At 58.1% G+C, this 17,994-nt stretch overlaps 1 protein-coding gene across 1 annotated transcript in view; it reads left to right on the plus strand.

The window, feature by feature from the left end:
* The first annotated feature begins 520 nt into the window (after nt 1-520).
* Nucleotides 521-17,994, plus strand: part of PEAR1 (platelet endothelial aggregation receptor 1) — a 22,905-nt gene continuing 5,431 nt past the window's right edge. Inside the window, exons 1-15 of the mRNA XM_011992827.1 lie at nt 521-627; nt 10,797-10,906; nt 11,626-11,730; nt 12,195-12,295; nt 13,159-13,251; nt 13,504-13,747; nt 14,469-14,589; nt 14,780-14,916; nt 14,993-15,205; nt 15,517-15,691; nt 15,778-15,898; nt 16,624-16,787; nt 16,878-16,980; nt 17,106-17,252; nt 17,484-17,609. Coding sequence (XP_011848217.1) covers nt 10,806-10,906; nt 11,626-11,730; nt 12,195-12,295; nt 13,159-13,251; nt 13,504-13,747; nt 14,469-14,589; nt 14,780-14,916; nt 14,993-15,205; nt 15,517-15,691; nt 15,778-15,898; nt 16,624-16,787; nt 16,878-16,980; nt 17,106-17,252; nt 17,484-17,609 — 1,951 coding nt within the window. The 5' untranslated portion in view covers nt 521-627; nt 10,797-10,805. The remainder of the gene's footprint in view (nt 628-10,796; nt 10,907-11,625; nt 11,731-12,194; nt 12,296-13,158; nt 13,252-13,503; nt 13,748-14,468; nt 14,590-14,779; nt 14,917-14,992; nt 15,206-15,516; nt 15,692-15,777; nt 15,899-16,623; nt 16,788-16,877; nt 16,981-17,105; nt 17,253-17,483; nt 17,610-17,994) is intronic.

Genomic DNA, 17,994 nt, shown 5'->3' on the forward strand with positions numbered 1-17,994 from the left:
AGTGTGATTAGGGGCGGCAGGAGGAGAGGAGGGGCCTCGCCCTGTCAGCCTCTCCGAGACTAGTGGGATGTGGTGCCCAGGCGGGGTCTTAATAAGATCACGGTTGCTGGGCAGCACTGGACAGCGCCCTACGTAGGCGATCTCACTGATTCCTTCCCACAACCCCACTTTGCAGATAGGAAAGCTGAGGCACGAGAGGTTAAGTAACCCAGGCCGCATAACGAGGGGAAGCTAGGGAGGGACTCGGGCCCTGGGTCCCTGAGCTGACCTCCCCTCCTCATCCCTCTCTGCTTCTGGCCCAGGCCGCGCAGAGTCGGCCTCTGTGATCCCACCCTGAACACACTTTTCCCTCCCGGGCGCCTGGATCTCCCCTCCCCCGGCTCCTGTTTCCTTGTCAAAACTTCCTGCCTTGGCGAGGGCCCGAGTTCCCACCCCCTTCCTGCCCCCCGCCCCTCCGAGCCCCTCCCGGCCCTGCGATCAGCAACGTCCCGCCTCCCCGCCGCTCCCGCAGTCAGGCTGGGGCTGGAAGCGGGGACCCTCGCCCCGTCCTCGGTTGTCCAGTCCTCCTCCTCGCAGACCCCAGCAGTTCCCACCCGAGGCCACAGGAGAGACGGGGTCCCCAGGCAGGTGAGTGACTGCGCGCTCTCCGGCAGGGAAGGCCCGGGTGGTGGGGCCCGGAGACCACCCTGCCCCGGGGAAAGGGCGTGTGGCCCCGAGGTCCCCCTCCTCGACTAGAGTCTGAGGCCCCAGACCCAGGAGTGTAGAAAAGAGGGACTGATAAGGAGGGGAAGGGGGCAGTGGAGGGGGCCAGCGAGGATGGATTGGGGGTTCCCTTTCGTAATGAACATGTAAATAAGATGAAATGCTAGCGAGGTTGTTCCCTGAGCCCCTGGTCCTCGGACTTTGGGAGTCAGGGGCAGCCTGGCTCCCTGACCCCTCCCAGGGCTGGGAAGAGAAGACTGGGTGCTGTCCTTGGCCGGCACCGGGTGCTGTCCTTGGCTTTTAAGGGAAGTGTAGCCACAAGAGCATCGACACTGGAGCCAACACTGCCAAGTGCCACCCTCCACTCTGCAGCTGTCTGTGGGGTCTTGGTCAAGAGACCTGACCTCTGTGCCTCAGTTTCTCGTTTCTAAAGGAGAATAATATAGGGCCTATCTGATGGGTTGTGAGGCTTAAGTGAGCAAAAACGTGTCTCCTGCTTTGAACGACACTAGATAAACAGATGATCAGTGTCGTCTCTCTGCCCACCGGGGAGAAATGTTTGGCGGAGGATGTAGAAGGACCCAAGTTTGCAGGTTCCTGGCTCTCACATCTTTGCCAGTTATGAGGACTGGGGGTTCGGTTTGAGGTCCAGGGCATCTGGATCCTCAGAAAACTTGGCAGGCTGATGATCTGAGGTTGTGCTAAGAGCCAGGTGGGAGTGTGGGGGGTCCAGGAGCCCAGGCCCCATCAAGGCCACCCTTCACTCCTGCCCCCATCTCCAGCCTCGGGTAGCTGCTCTCCATTCCCCTGTTCTGGCCTGTTATGAGTGGCCTCTCCTGGGGCTGGGCTGTGACCCTAGTCCCCTGGGACAGGAACAGCTTGTGCTAGCCTGAGGTTCCCAGGCTCAGCCAGGCCTCAGCTCGGGCAGGATTAGGCCGGGTGTCAGCTCTCAACCCTGGCCTAAGCTGGCCTTGTACTGGGGGATGGTTAGAGACCAGGGAGCTCATCTCTGAACCCCACTCAAACCCAGCTCATGGTATAGGGCCTGTTGTGTGTGCTGGTGAGCCAGTCATAAGCCAGGGTATGGGCGCAGCCCTCCTGTCTCTTGTGTCTCCTCCCTGGTGTGTGGCCTCTCCCACTCTTGGGGCCTCTGAAGGTCCACCCACCATGTTCCCCACTGCAGGTGGGGCTGCCATCTCTAGGAGCTGAGTTGGCCAGACTCACTTCTCTGCCTTCCTCTCTCTCCACTGGAGGGTAAAGCTGAGAGTTGGCATCTGTTCCTCCACCCTCTGTCCCCCCTCAACATCTCCTATCAGACTCTCCCAGAAGAGGAAACTCATGCTCCAGGCAGCCCCATCCACCAGTCGGAAACCTGGAGAGAGATAGAAGGTCATGGGGCTGCTGTGTGCCTCCCCCACCCGATACACACTGCTGGGGAGGAGGCTGAGGCCAGGTGGAGCCTCCACCACGGTGCTCCCCAAGCCTCTCCTCTGAGGAGCTTTGGGAGCCTTGAGAAAGAGGCCTCCCAGGACTCATGGGGGACCCTGGGGTGCCATCCTAGCTCTGGGGAGGATGTTGGCTCCTGTCACCTAACCTACAGGGGAGAAACCAGAAGGAAGGGGCAGAGAAGACAGGGAAGGAGAGAGAGAAACACAAAGACAGAGATGGAGACAGATATGAATATGGAAACAGAGGCTGACAGATGCAGAGACACAGCAGAGGCATAGACTCATTACAACAAAATGCCTGGAGGGAGAAAAGCAGGCCTGGAAAAACAGAGCAGAGACCTAGGGATAGAACAAAAAGGAGGCGGAGACTGAGGGAGAGGAGGAGAAAGTCAGAAGACCAAAGAGAAACTATGAGGTTAGAAAGCAGCACACTGGAGGCCGGGTGCGGTGGCTCATGCCTGTAATCCCAGCACTTTGGGAGGCTGAGACGGGCGGATCATGAGGTCAGGAGATCGAGACCATTCTGGCTGACACGGTGAAACCCCGTCTCCACTAAAAATACAAAAAAAAAAAAAAAATTAGCGGGCGTGATGGCCAGCGCCTGTAGTCCCAGCTGCTCCAGAGGCTGAGGCAGGAGAATGGCGTGAACCCGGGAGGCAGAGCTTGCAGTGAGCCGAGATCACACCACTGCACTCCAACCTGGGTGACAGAGCGAGACTCTGTCTCAAAAAAAAAAAAAAAAGAAAGCAGCACACTGGAAACACCAGGCGAGGTGGCTCACGCCAGTAATCCTGGCACTTTGGGAGGCCAAGGCATGAGGATCTCTGGAGGCCAGGAGTTCAAGACCAGCCTGTTCAACATAATGAGACTGCATCCGTGCAATTTTTTTTTTTAATTAGCTGGGCGTGGTGGTACCTGCCTGTGGGCCCATCTACTCAGGAGTCTGAGGTGGGAGGATCACTTGAGCCCAGGAGGTTGAGGCTGCAGTGAGCCATGATCATGCCACTGCATTCCAGCCTGGGCACAGTGAAGCTCTGTCTCAAAACAAAACAAAACAAAAAGAAAGCAGCACAGGCTTTGGAATGAGATAGACCTGGCCCAAATCCCTGCTCTGGCTTCAGTTGCCTGTGTGGCCTAAGACAAATCACTGAACCTTTCTGGGATATTTCTTCATAAAATGGGAGGCATAATAGCGCTTACTTTATAGGATTGCTGGGAGAACTAAAAGACAGGATCTAGCCACAGTACACATTTAACGAGGCACGGTAATTAGTATTACAGCACCCATGTGCGGCAAGACGGGAGTCCTGAGAGAAACAGCATGTGGATGGGCCCTGGGGCATGGCCTGCTCACTGCTGGTGGGTGCTCGTGCCCTCCTGCTTTTGCCCTCCGTCCTACCCCCATGAAGTGGCTCCTGGGGCCCCGTCCCTCTGTGTAGCAGGAGATGTGTGCAGTGGACAGTGAGCGGGTGTTGGCCCTGGAAGGGGAGGCACAGGATGAGGGCTCATGCGGTGTGGGCATGCCCCTCCACCTCCAGGTGACTCAGGGCCTGGTGCTACTGTGCACTCATTCCATAGGAACTTGGAGGCCGGCCCTGAGGAATTCCTGCCGGAGGTCAGGAGGGCAAGTCTGGAGCCGCCTTTTGCTTTGTCACGTTGAAAAGTTCTTTCTGCATTCCACTTTCCATCATCTCATCAAACACGCACCTCACTGTGTCTTGAGGGCCCCGGGACAAGGGCCCAGCTTTACTGTCTGGAGTGTGGGGAGACACCACAGCCACTGAACATCTCTCCCTCTCTCCCATTCCTGGGAAAGTCAAGGCGTACTGGAGTCAGAAAGATTTCAGGGTGTATCAGTCCATCCACTCCACACAAATGTTTAGTTATTGCCTGTTGGGTGCCAGGCATCCTGGGTGTAGGTGCTGGCCAGTGCTGGGGTTATAGTGGTGAAGAAGGCAGAGAAATACCCTGTCCCCAGGGAGCTCCAGTTCAGTGAGGCAGACTAACTTTAATAAAAACATAATGACTCATAGGATGGGAGCTGCGAGGAAACACCCAGGGGGCACCCAGGCCCGCTCACAGAGCCTTGGAGAGGAATAAGATTTGAGAGAGTCCAACCTGGTGGGGAAAACAGACTCACAAACCAGCAATCACAGAAGGGGTATCCATCAGCCTAATCAGCCCAGCAGACTTGGAGTATTTCGGGGGCTGTGAACCCCTGGGTTGACCTGGGTGAGTTCCACTTGTCTCCAGAGGAGGTACACTGGTGCCAGGATTTTGGTTGAGGTTTGGGGAGGCGTGGACCCTCCAGGGACAGATGCATGTCCAGCTGGGAGCCAGCCTCAGGGCATTCAGGGGAGAAGAGCAACCCCAGCCTCCTTGAAGCCATGAGGGTCTGTGGTGACTGTGCTGTACTGAGAGCCTGCAGGAAGGCCTGGAGAGTAGGGAGGAGTGCGTGAGGCCAGAGCCACTGAGGGGCTTCTTGGAAGAGGCTGGCCTTGAGGCTGTGTAGAACCTGGGCATTTCAGGGGTGGCCTGAGCCACGGTGGAGGTGTGGTGAGAGGCATGTGGGGTCAGCGGCTGTCCAGTGTGATGGGAGCGCAGGGGTAGAGGCAGTGAAGCTGGACCCCCCGGTGGGGGCTGGCCCCCTGAGTGTTCTTTATTGGGGTGTAAGGAGCTACAGAGAGTGGGAGAGAGGGGCAGTGGCCAGAGCACTTTTTGAACGTAATCTTGGGGTGGCGATGAACAGGGTGGGCCTGGGGGTGTGCTGCTCCCTAGCCTATGTCACCCCAGGGGTTACCTCCCCACACAGCTTTGTCCTTTGAAGCAGATTGGAATCCTGCTCTTGCCCCTGGCAGCCAGACAGCCCTTGGCAAGGCATTTTACCTGAGACCCTCCACTGTGCTGCCTACGAAATGGGGATGACAATTACCAGCACCTTCCAGGGTGGCGGCGAGGGTTGGGACGGGCACTGGTGACAGCCTCCAGGAGGTGTGCGATAGATGTGTGAATCAGGGTCCCTGCAGCTGTCCCATTTCCTGATGAGTAAACAGGTCGGACCTAGGACCCTCTAGCTTCTGTTTCCTGAGTCACAGAGAACACAAGTCCAGCCCCTCACCCCTGCCCCTTTCCCGCCCAGCCTCTGGCGCACTCTGGTCGCACACGCAGGCTTCCTGTTTCTCCATCCGGCAGACATGCCTGGCGTGCCGAGGGCCTGGCCAGGCTGGATATAGGCGGCGTTCTGTGCTTCAGTGTACAAGTGTGTACACGGGTGTACTGGGTAGCCGGTGGAGCGCAGCAAGCTGCTGCGGGAGCTCCCTGTGTGGAGAGGGAGGGGAGAAGTCTTTGGACTGGGATCTCACTGCTGGGTGGGAAGGACTAAGTGATCCTGTCTCCATGGCAAAGATAGGTTAGAAAAGGCCACAGAGAAACAGACACAAAGACAGGGAGACAGACAGAAAGACAAGAGAGATACAGGGCAAGACAACCTTAGCACCAAGCTAAGACGCATGGCTTTAGTGAGTGGATCATAGCTGGAGTTCAGCTTCCACTCTGAAAGTGGAAAGCCCTTGAAAGTGGATGCTGTTGTGCAGTAAATACACCGTACAACTGTACATGGCAGCCTTAGTATAGAAAGGGAAGAAGAGAGGCAGGAAGACAGAGACCAAGAAGCTGACGAAGGAAGCGGGTGGGGAAAGGTAGACAGCAGAGTTTCTGATGGAGAACAAGACAAAAGTCAAAAAGGAAGAGGCAGAAACCCTGGAGCTTGGAGGATTCTGTTTTTGCATCAACACATATCCATGGAGCAGGCTCTAGTCTGAGGTCTGAAGTTCTGTTCCAGGATGGTCACTGGAACCAGCAGTTCCAACGTTTGCAGGACCCTGAGAGATGGCGGGGAGTGATAGTCTCCCATTTTACAGATGAGGAGATGAAGGATCAGAGGACTCAAGTGATATATTATAACTCAGGTTACACAGCTTGTAAGTAACAGAGATAGGACTAGAAGCTTTGTACTCCAGGACGGGAAGTGGTGAGAGAGAGAAAGAGGGAGATGGAGAAGAGAGGAGGGGGCAGTCGGACAGAGCAAGGAACTAGGGTTGGTGCTCAGGCCCAGGTCTGGGGGAAGCAGAATTCAGGCATTCTGCCTTGTCAACTGCGTCTGGCTTGAAGATGCACCTGGCGGGCAGCCCATCGTTTTGGGGGATCAGGTTCTCGGGGGAGCCTGGCCCCCTCCCGCCCCCACTTCCTTTCTCTCTGTCAGCATTTGCGGCCCCATTCCCATTCCCGGATCATCCTGGGGGTTCTTCAGAAAACACAAGAACGTTTTTCCTGGAATTAATACCCAAAGGCGCCAAGGGGAGGGCAGATGGGGGCCACATTGGGTGCAGGAGGAGGAGTGGGACTGAGGACGCTATCAAGGAGACAGCTAACATTAACTGAGCATATTAGGTACTGGCTCTTACTGCTTTATCTAGACCAACTCATTTAGTCTGCACAGCGACCCTACAAAGGAAGTACTAATCTCATCCCCATTTTATAGGTGAGGGAACTGCAGGCTGGGATTCACACCCAGGCTTGAACTTGGGCAGGGGTTGGGGGTGCAGAGCTGAGGGGTTATCCTGTGCTACATGATTTCCCAGAGAAGCTGGAAGGGAGCCCGTGGGGAAGTCCCTTCTGCTGTCTCACTTCCATTGCCCTTACTCTCTGCTTTCTATAGAAATGAATCCTCCTGTCCACCAGGAACTCTAATCACCCCCTACCCCTGCTCCCCCAGAGCCCACTCCCAATTCCTTCATCCTAGGAGGGGCTGAGGCACAGTGAGGGTAGGGGTGCCCCCTACCAGATGGAACCAGCTGAGCTGGAGTTTGGGGAAGCCCAGGGAGGGTGATCCGGTCTTCTGTGTGGGCTCGGAGGCTGAGAGGGCAGGGATGCTGGGCTGTGCAGGCGGGACTGGGATCTCAGGGCCTGGCCAGGAGCCCAGCCGATTTACATCTTGAGGTGGAGGAGAGAGAAGTGTCAGCTCATTCTTGACTGTAAACACATCTCAGTTCCCACGCTTCTGATCATGTTCTTGTGGCAGCCCCCACCCCCATCCCCTTCTCCTGTCCAACCCCCTGCCAGCTCCCCCACCCCCATAAGAGAGGCTTTGAAAAAGAAGATACAGAGCCCCTGGGCTTCCCGTCTGGGCTCGGGAAAGAATGGAATCATGGGGAGTCCTCTGCCAGCAGCCTGGATTTGGATCCCAGCTCTGACACTCCTGGTTGTGTGGTCCTGGTCAGGTTTCTTACCCTCTCTGTGCCTGCTTCCTCATCTCTGAAGTGGGCCGTAACACCTACCACAGGGGGTTAATGTGAACTTTAAATGTGATGATCCATGTAAATCTCTCAACACCCTGCCTGTCTCAGCTCAGTGTCACATTATGATTCTTGGGAGGGAAGGTGTTGAGTCCCTCACACCAGAGGCTTGGAAGGTGAAGGTTGAGTAGGGGAACAGGAGGGGGCCTCCACATGACGAAGAAGCAAGCCTGCAGCGGGGGTGCTCCAGGTTCCCCCTCAGTGAGTGCAATGTGGACCCCCAGGGCAGGGCAGGGGCCCAGGAGTGGTCTGATTTCACCCCCTTGAGGGGTATGTGCAATCTCTTGGGGCCCGGTGCTGCTGTGGCTGGGAGGGGTTGGGCGAGCATGGGCCAGGCTCAGGTGCCCTGCCCCTTAGGGACAAAGGCTTAGATGGGAACAAGCCTGGAGGTCAGGCTGGGGTTCTGGGCTCCTGGTCTGGCCTGTGTTCCCTTCTCAGAGGCGGAGGATGGTCAAGCCAGACCCTTCCTCTTCCTGCCAGGACCCCCACCCCATCTGTCCCCTCCCTGGGCCACCCACTGATCTCCCCTGACCCCACCCTGGCTTCCAGCCCTGGGCTGACCAGCTGATGCCTCCTCCGCACTCCGGCCCTACCCTGAGGACCTTTGGGAAAACAGAACCTACCCACCCCTCCAGCCAGCTAACCTCCCAACCAGCCAGAAGTGGGTGGGGATTAGAGTCAGCCCCTCCTCATGCTCCTCTGTCCCTCTGTCCTTCAGTCCATCTCAAAGCCGCCCAGGTGAACCGTGTCCTCTAGAAGTTGGCTGGGAGGAGGTGACAGGGACAGGACCTGGGTGGGTGGGGGCTGATGGGAATGGGAGGAAGGACCTTTTCTAGGCCCAACAACAGCTCAACCTATATGGCACCTCCTCCCTGGGCCTTAACTCGGGTCCTTCCTGGAACAAGTTTTGTCCGTGCCACCACGCCTGGGCAGGGGCATGGCTGGGGAATCCCTGTGCGTCTCGGGAGATGAGGCTCACCCAGGGACAAGGGTGATAAGCCTGGCTTCAGACAGACTGAGCTGCAGTTGGAGCACAGGGGCCCCACACCATGGCCAGAGCTGAGGGTCCAGGAAGAGGGGAGTGTGGAGACCGAGAGACGAGGCAGAGGTGTATGGAGGGCTCGGGGTCCTGCCCAGGGCCCTGGCTGCCAACCATACTGAGGGAGAGGTGGGGAGAAGGTTAGCTGGGGCCAGGCAGAGCGAGCCCTGGAGTGGGTATTGGGCCTGGGAAGATGACTGGAGCAGGACAGGCTGGGAGGGGATGGTTTGGGGACATTAGGAGAAGGGATGACTCTGTCTGGGAGTGGGGATGTGTCTGAGTGATGTGGGCGTGGAGCGCTGGGACAGACTCTGAGGAGTGTCTCTAGGGCACTCCTGACTGTGGCCTCTCACCTTCAGAGGGGGCCACAGTGTCAGTTCTGGAGACAAGCCGCTAGAAAGAGGCTTCTGGTCATGGCCCTCCCGTATGCTACCCACTGCGTTCAGGATGGTGGGAGGACAGAGCCACCCCCATCACGCTCCCTTATGTCCCTCTTCCTAGCCAGGCTCTGTTTCCTGTTTTCAGGCTTCATATCCTGAATGCTGGGATCCCCCAGGACATTCCCTGGCCCTCAAGCCCCAGGCCCCAGGCCCCAGGGCTGAGCTGTGGGCAGGCCCTACCTGGTGAGTTACTTGGCTATGGAGGATGGATGGGAGGAAGCACAGAGGAGGCTAGAGGCTGAGATTCACGCTGCGGGAGGTGTGATGGGGCATGCGGCTGGGCTGCACTGGAGGGGTGGGTAGATGCTGGCACTGGGAGGAGAGGTGGGCCAGCATCCTGGATGAAAGGCTGGAGATCTGGCTGCTGGAGGGTTAAAGGTGAAGGAGGAACACGGCGGTTGAGATAGGGTTAAGTTAGGAGCCTAGACCTGGAGGGAAGGAGGGGCCGCCCTCCTTGGGGCTGAGAGTGGCTGTGGGGACCCTGGGAGTGTGTGGGTGTGGGGTGTGAGGTGGGGCCAGGCAGCAACATTCCAGAGATACTCAGGGGGGTAAGGGGCCAGCAACCGCGACCTTTCTCTCATCTCAGAAAAATCATAAGCAGATGTGGGCGCCTCGGGGAGGCGTAGAGCAGGGAGCCAGAGCAAGTTTTGGAAACACGGAGCGCAGAACCTGAAGCCGGCTGCGGGGATGGGCACTGTGGGAGCTCAGCCTCTCCCGAGCTCAGGAGCTGAGGCAGCAGAGTCATCTGAAGTCCTGGGAGCCAGGGCGGGTGGGGATGGAGAGGACCCCATTTCCAAATGGCTGACAGGGCGGTCTGAGGGAGGCAGGAGCTTTTCCTTAAATGCAAGACCAGGTTGGTGACCTCTTCAGGTGATAACACCTAGAGCTGGGTGTTGTGGTGTGCCGGCTGAGGTGTCACAACCGACTCTAGGAGGGAGACTGGCCTTGGGTTTTAGTGTTTGCTAGTTTCTCTGGTGTCAATAATCCCCCATGCCTGATTTTGAGCTACTCATGTGACATCATTGAACATGTTGCTAGGAAGAGATGCATACAATTGGCTCTCTGGGCCCGTATGAGCTGGCTCCAGCACACCACTGGTTGGGAGGTCACCTGGACCCAGCCCCACTCCACCTCATAGAGCAGGAGACCCCTGATAGCATTTCACCAGGCTGGTTTTGGCTTCCGCCTGCATATACCTAGTGCCGGGGAACTCACCACCTGAGGTAGCCTATTTCATTCCTGAGCCACTCCGACTGTCGGAAAGTTCTTCCTCTGACTGAGCCCAAGGCTGCATCCTTCATCACTTCCCCTCACTGGTTCCAGTCTCACACCTTGGTACAAATATCAAAGTGCCCTGGGTAGGGCCTGGGCTGGGGACTGGGGATTCAGAGATGAAAGGCACTGGGTCCCTGCCTCTGGAGGTCATGGTCAGGGAGCAGGCACTGGAACAGCGGGGTAGGGGTGAATGGTACTGGGACCCCCAGAAGGAATGAGTGGGGTTGTCTGCCAATGAGGATCAGGAGGTGGAGGAGGGAAGGGGTGGCACCTGAACTAGACCTTGAAAGATGAGAACTCTGGGTGAAGAATGAGACATGAGTGTGTCTAAGCAAACTATGAGCAAAGACCGGAGGCGTGGAAGTGACTGCAGCTCAGGAGTGAGGTGTGGGGGAGCTAGAGCCCAGAGCAAGGGGCCGGAGGACACGGGACCGCAGCCTGGTCTCTTCTGCATGCCCACGGCTCAGGTCTCTGCAGACAGGTCCTCCAGGCTGCTGGCTGCAGTGGCCCTGCCCGCTCTGTGCCGACCCTGCTGCAGGCCTCTGCAATGTCACTGCCTCTGTGTCCCCTCCTTCTCCTGGCCGTGGGCCTGAGGCTGGTTGGAACTCTCAACCCCAGTGATCCCAACACCTGCAGCTTCTGGGAAAGGTGAGAGAGCCCCTGCTGCACCTTGAGGGCACGAAGCCCTAGCTCCCGATTGTCCTTATTGTCCCTACGGGAGTTCTCTTCCTGGTCCTTCTTTAACCTCCTTCCTTCCCTCCAGTCTCTCCCCTCCTGCCTATTTCTCTGTTTCTGCTCTCTCTACTCCTCTCTATGGGTTGCCTTTGACTCCAGCCCCATTTCTGACCTTGTCTCAGTCTCTGAGCCATCCTTTCTCTGTCCGTGTCCCTTAGTTCCTGTGGGAGGCCAACTTAGGAACAGAGCACAGAGTGGGAGTCATTCATTGTGGAGCAAGCAGAGGGGCTGGCCCAGGAGGAGCAAAGGAAACAGGGCGGGGAGAAAAGACCCAGGGCAAAATATAGCCGGAAATGCTTCAGCCCATCTCTGCCAGCTGGGCCTGAGTCAGTTCTCACTTACCCTTTCCATACAGTGAGGGGAGGGCAGGGAGAGAAAAATGGAAGGCTCTGGTCAATAGAGTGGGAAGGGGGCTCTGATGGAGGGTATCCCAGGAACCTTCCAGTTCTGGGAGACGCCCTCCAGATTTGAGAGGTGAGACAGAATGGGGGTCCCATCCTAGGCTTGGGGAGCCAGCCCCAGCGCTGGGCTTTGGATTCCCCACTGTGGCCAAGCCCTCATGGCCGTTTTCCCACTGTGGCCGCTCAGACCTCCTCCTGCCCTCGGTCCTGACCCTGTTCCCTGTCTTGCAGCTTCACTACCACCACCAAGGAGTCCCACTCCCGCCCCTTCAGCCTGCTCCCCTCAGAGCCCTGCGAGCGGCCCTGGGAGGGCCCCCATACTTGCCCCCAGCCCACGTGAGTGCTCCTCATCCTCCATGGGTGGATGGGCTGCCTGAGTCTCTGCCTCAGCCTGGCCCCTGGCTCTCTGTACCTGTTTGCTTCTCAGAAACTCAGAGGAAACTCCTGCCTTCTAGGGACTCATTCTGCATGGTCCGTGTCGGGTGCGTGTGTATGGGATGTATATGTGAATGCGTGTGTGTGTGTTTAGGGTATGCACGCATGTTACAGTATATGCCTGTGGGGCTGGGGTGGGGGCAAGAAGGGAATGCTCTTTCTTTCTTTTTTTAATAGACAAGGTCTCACTGTGTCACCCAGGCTGGAGTGCGGTGGCGAGATCGTAGTGCACTGCATCCTCAAACAGGGAATGCCCTTTCTCTGCGCCCTCAGCCCAGAGTGTTAAGTGGTGCCCCCACCCTGGCCACACTGTGGTGAGTGCGGACAGCAGAGGGGGCTGAGGGCTGCCTTCCTGGCCTCCGCAGGGTTGTATACCGGACCGTGTACCGTCAGGTGGTGAAGACGGACCACCGCCAGCGCCTGCAGTGCTGCCATGGCTTCTACGAGAGCAGGGGGTTCTGTGTCCGTGAGTCCAGGGTTGGGTTAGGGAGCGGGGTGGGGCAATGGAATGGCGGGAGCTTAGCCTCAGCCTTAGGACTTAACCTTCTGAGTCCCTCCCGGCCCCCCGCTAGAATGGGGTTACTCCTCTGCCCTTTTGGGTTCCCCCCTCCTCTCCTCTCCCTGGCCTTGTCCCCAGGATGCAGATCAGCACTTCCCTGTCCATTGCCACCTCCCACCCTTCTCTCCAGCCGGCCCCATGTGTCTCCCACCCCATCTCTCCATGTCTCTCAACAGTGTCTCTGCATCGCTCTCTGCCCAAGAGCTCTCGTTCTGTCTTTGGGCTGTCTCTGGGCTGTCTCTGTGTCTCTGTTGACTTGGTGTCTGGGTCTGCCGCTGTCTCTTCCTGTCCCTGACTCTCTGTTGCTATTGGTCTCTGACTTGTCACTCTCTAGCCTCTCCTGCCCACTACACCCCACTCCCAGCACTCTGTAATGACTGGAGCCTGTCTTCCTCTTCCTCCCACTTCCCTCAGCCACTGCCCATCACTAGCCTCTGCAAACACTGCTTTCCAGAGAACCCCGGCCCTCACCCGCCCTCTCTCTGGACAGTGTCCATGTCCAGACCCCCTCTGAGATTCTCCCCCAAAGCATTTTCCCAACAAGGTGCTCAGACAATTTCACAAAAAGGAACAGGGGAACCCAGAATGCTGGCATCTTGCTAAGTTCTCCCCCTGAGTTGCTGCCCCTCAGTCTTTATCTTAGAGGCAAAATTGGGGCTTGGAGAACTTCAGGTCCCTGATTTTGGAAGAAGGTGGAGTTAGGCTTTGCAGGATAAAAGCTGGCTAGGGACAGGGGTGGACACATCTCACCACACCCATCTCTGTCCCAGCGCTCTGTGCCCAGGAGTGTGTCCATGGCCGTTGTGTGGCACCCAATCAGTGCCAATGTGTGCCAGGCTGGCGGGGCGATGACTGTTCCAGTGGTGAGTGGCTACTGACCCCAGGGAGTGGCCTCTTGTGCCTTAAGGGCCACAGGACCCTCAGGTACACCCTCCCTACCAGGGTACAGGGGCTTAGGACCCCAGGGCTATTACCCGCCAGAGCTCCATTGCTGCCAGCTGCCTTTTCTGGAGATGTGGAAGACAGGGCGGGCATGTGGGGGCTGGGAGACAGAGACGGGGAGGCTGCGGACGGACTAGACCCCCGGTGACCCTTCCCGCTTCCTTATCCCACAGAATGTGCCCCAGGAATGTGGGGGCCACAGTGTGACAAGCCCTGCAGCTGCGGCAACAATAGTTCGTGTGATCCCAAGAGTGGGGAATGTTCTTGCCCTTTGGGTCTGCAGCCCCCGAACTGCCTTCAGCCCTGTACCCCTGGCTACTATGGCCCTGCCTGCCAGTTCCGCTGCCAGTGCCACGGGGCACGCTGCGATCCCCAGACTGGAGCCTGCTTCTGCCCTGCAGAGAGAACTGGGCCCAGGTGTGTAATGGGGGGAATGACACTCTAACGAAGTCACAGACACAAGGCCACACAGACCTATGTGGGGAAATGAGGCAACTCAGACAAGGCCTCAATTGTGGGGATGGTGTGGAGGCCAAGATCCTGGTCCCAGCGGATCCTGTGCCACCTCACTAGTGGAGTGCCTTGAGCAAATTATTGACTCTTCGTGGGCTTGTTTCCTGTCTGTAAAATGGGAATAGTATTGTTTACATGGAAGGGTGACTGTGAAGATAACATGAGGTAGCACGTGTGGGAAGACATGCTGTAAAGTGAGGCTGGGACAAGGACCCAGAGAACCCTGTTGCAAGGCAGGGTACAGGGGGAGCTGGGGAGGGCCAGGAGGAAGAAGGTAGAACTAGGTGGAAATCAGGATCAAGCTTTGTGGAGGCGCTCGTGGACCTGAGCCTACTACAGTAGCACAGATGTTCCCCAAGAGGGAACAAGCCCAGCCAAGGTGAGGAGGTGGGGACGCCCAAGAGGCAGACATGCCACCCGTGGCTCTTTGCTCACCCCCACCTGCTGGGTGTCCCTGCCATTTCCAGTCCTGGAAACCTTTGCTTTCTGACTCGACAGTCCCCAGCAGGGAAGAGCAAGTGTGAGTCACTAAGTCCTGAGGGGGTTGTGGGGGCAGTCCTTGGAGGCAAGAGGGGAAGCAGTTATTGCTTGTTTGCACATTGACTCCACCCGCTCTGTCCTGCAGCTGTGACCTGTCCTGTTCCCAGGGCACTTCTGGCTTCTCCTGCCCCAGTACCCATCCTTGCCAAAATGGAGGTGTCTTCCAAGCCCCACAGGGCTCCTGCAGCTGCCCTCCTGGCTGGATGGTATGGAGGGTGGGGCCTGTGGGCATGGGGTGTGGGTCTGGGGAGAATTCTGTGGTTGGTGCTAAGCAGGCCTCCAAGGAGGGTGTGAATGAAGGGGGTGAGCTCTGTGGTTATGGGGGTATCAAGGGGTCCTGTGGCCTTGGGGAGGAGGCTGGGTGCCTGGGGCCCTGTTGACCTCTCATCCCCACAGGGCACCATCTGCTCTCTGCCCTGCCCAGAGGGCTTTCATGGACCCAGCTGCTCCCAGGAATGTCGCTGCCACAACGGCGGCCTCTGTGACCGATTCACTGGGCAGTGCCGCTGCGCTCCGGGTTACACTGGGGATCGGTGAGTGGCATGGGGAGGGCGGGAGGCGGGAGGGAGGAGGTGGGGCGGCGCCAGGCTCACTCAGCTAGGTGCCCAGGTGCCGGGAGGAGTGCCCGGTGGGCCGCTTTGGGCAGGACTGTGCTGAGACGTGCGACTGCGCTCCGGACGCCCGTTGCTTCCCGGCCAATGGCGCATGTCTGTGCGAACACGGCTTCACTGGGGACCGCTGCACCGAGCGCCTCTGCCCCGACGGCTTCTACGGTCTCAGCTGCCAGGCCCCCTGCACCTGCGACCCGGAGCACAGCCTCAGGTGGGCCTCGGGACAAGTCAAAGGATCAAGAGGCCAATGGGGAGGTCTTCGGGGCCGAAGTCGCCACAGCGCTAGGGCCATATCCCAGCGGGACAGGTGTTCCAGAAGGGGAAAGGGAGGGGCCTCGGGGGCCGGGAGGGGCCTGGGGTACCGCTACTTGCCCCAACCCCGGTTTCAGAATAGCGCGGAGCCTCCCTAGTGGCCCCCTTACCCCAGCGTTGTGCGAATCCCACCCACCACGCAGAGGGGTGGAGGAAGCTGGCCTGCCCCGGCCCAGCTCAGACAGTGCCCCGCCCCGCCTCTGCCCCCAGCTGCCACCCGATGAACGGGGAGTGCTCCTGCCTGCCGGGCTGGGCGGGCCTTCACTGCAACGAGAGCTGCCCGCAGGACACGCACGGGCCGGGGTGCCAGGAACACTGTCTCTGCCTGCACGGCGGCGTCTGCCAGGCTACCAGCGGCCTCTGTCAGTGCGCGCCGGGCTACACGGTGAGGCGCGCCTCGCTGCAAGGAAACGAGGCAGGTGGAGAGGCCAAGGAATGGGCCGCCCCTCTCACCCCCTCACCCTCTTTCAGGGCCCTCACTGTGCTAGTCTTTGTCCTCCCGACACCTACGGTGTCAACTGTTCCGCACGCTGCTCATGTGAAAATGCCATCGCCTGCTCACCCATCGATGGCGAGTGCGTCTGCAAGGAAGGTAATAGGATGGAGTTTCCCAGAGAGAAGACTTGAGTGATGGCCAAGGGAAGAAGGGAGAGTCCAGGAGGATGGGTAGGCCAAGGGCAGGGGAGCAGCTGCAGGGTAAGGGTGGAGGGGCAGCACCTGGACACAGGGAAAGTATCCAGGCTGCTTCCTTTCTGGAAAATCCACTTTGCTTTTCTTCAAGCACAAAGATCCTACCTGTCCTTAAAGGCCGAGGCCAAAAGACACCTCACTGGTGAACATCCCTCACCCTCAGTCATACAGAAATACAATTACCACCCTGGGAAGGGCCTCATACCTGCCAGAGTGACACGTTGGCAACCTTTAGGCTGGATTTTGATACGGTTGTGTTTTGTTTGGCTACCTCTCTATTAACAAGTCTCCCATCTTCAGTCCCCACTACTCCCTATTGTCTGGCACATCCTCTGTATAAGTCATTTAGTTACCTGATGGAGCTCCTGTAAACATTTGGGTTTACTTCCATCCCCTTTATCTTGCAGAAGGCACCCCAGACCCAGAATGGGGTGGTACCTCACTGGAAGGCAGTTAGCCTTCTGCTCAGCATCAAATAGTTCATAAGCTTTTCTCCTGTATAGTGCCATGAACACCCCCCACCCGCCCCAGCTCATAGCATAGAATCTGGCCCAGCCAACTCCCACTGTGTGCTTGCTCAGGAGGGGAGCTGAGTCCCCATACCTACCTACCAGGCCCCTCCTCCAGGTTGGCAGCGTGGCAACTGCTCTGTGCCCTGCCCACCTGGAACCTGGGGCTTCGGTTGCAATGCCAGCTGCCAGTGTGCCCATGAGGCAGTCTGCAGCCCCCAAACTGGAGCTTGTACCTGCACCCCTGGGTGGCATGGGGCCCGCTGCCAGCTGCCCTGTCCGGTGAGTGCTGGACAGCCTGTCTGCCTGGGGGAGGGAGGGCACGGCGTCCCCTAGCTGACTGGCCTACCTGCTCCCCACTCCTTCTCCAAGAAGGGGCAGTTTGGAGAAGGCTGTGCCAGTCACTGTGACTGTGACCACTCTGATGGCTGTGACCCTGTTCATGGACGCTGTCAGTGCCTGGCTGGCTGGATGGGTGAGCATTCTGGGGCCCCAGGCCTACTGTGGATTGGGGGGTGCATCCATAGGAAATGTGTCCAGAAGACCCCCCTGGAACTGAAGGGGGCCCAGCCAGGCACACCCGACTGCTGTCTCCCACAGGCACGCGCTGCCACCTGTCCTGCCCTGAGGGCTTATGGGGAGTCAACTGTAGCAACACCTGCACCTGCAAGAATGGGGGCACCTGCCTCCCTGAGAATGGCAACTGTGTGTGTGCACCCGGATTCCGAGGCCCCTCCTGCCAGAGATGTGAGGCTCCCTACTGCCCCCTCCACCTGCCACCAGCAGGGGGCAGTGTAGCGTCAGATGCCAGCACACTCCCCACTTGCAAACTTACCACCCCCCCCACCCCCCTGGTCTGGTTCTGTGACCCGTCTTCAGACTAGTTACTGCAGTGGGAAGGAGGGAGGGAGACGGTGGAGTAAGGGCTGATTGAGGATTGACCTCTGCCCCCAGTCACCGTGTACCCCTTTCCCCCAGCCTGTCAGCCTGGCCGCTATGGCAAACGCTGTGTGCCCTGCAAGTGCGCTAACCACTCCTTCTGTCACCCCTCGAACGGGACCTGCTACTGCCTGGCTGGCTGGACAGGCCCCGACTGCTCCCAGCGTATGTGGTAGCTTGTGTGTTTGAGCACCTGTGCATGCTTAGAGGGGGTGCTGAGGACGGGAGGTCTGTGTCCCCCAGCTCCTGGGTATAAAATCCTCTGCGCCCACCTCGAGCAAATATTTATTGGGCACCACCTACATGCTGGGTACTGTTCTAGGTGCTAAGGATGCAGCAGTGAACAGGTCAGGGGAAAAAAAATTCCTGCCCTTCTGCATGGGAAACCTGGGAAGAACAGTATTTTTACAGGAGCAGGGGAAATCATGGGCTTAGCTTGGGACTTTTTCTTTTCTTTTCTTTTTTCTTTTCTTTTCTCCTTCCTTCCTTCCTTTTCTTTCTTCCTTCCTTCCTTTCTTTTCTTCCTTCCCTTCCCTTCTTCTCCCCCTCC

This window comes from Mandrillus leucophaeus, unplaced genomic scaffold (genome assembly GCF_000951045.1).
Source record: "Mandrillus leucophaeus isolate KB7577 unplaced genomic scaffold, Mleu.le_1.0 Scaffold418, whole genome shotgun sequence".
Taxonomy (NCBI): Eukaryota; Metazoa; Chordata; class Mammalia; order Primates; family Cercopithecidae; genus Mandrillus; species Mandrillus leucophaeus.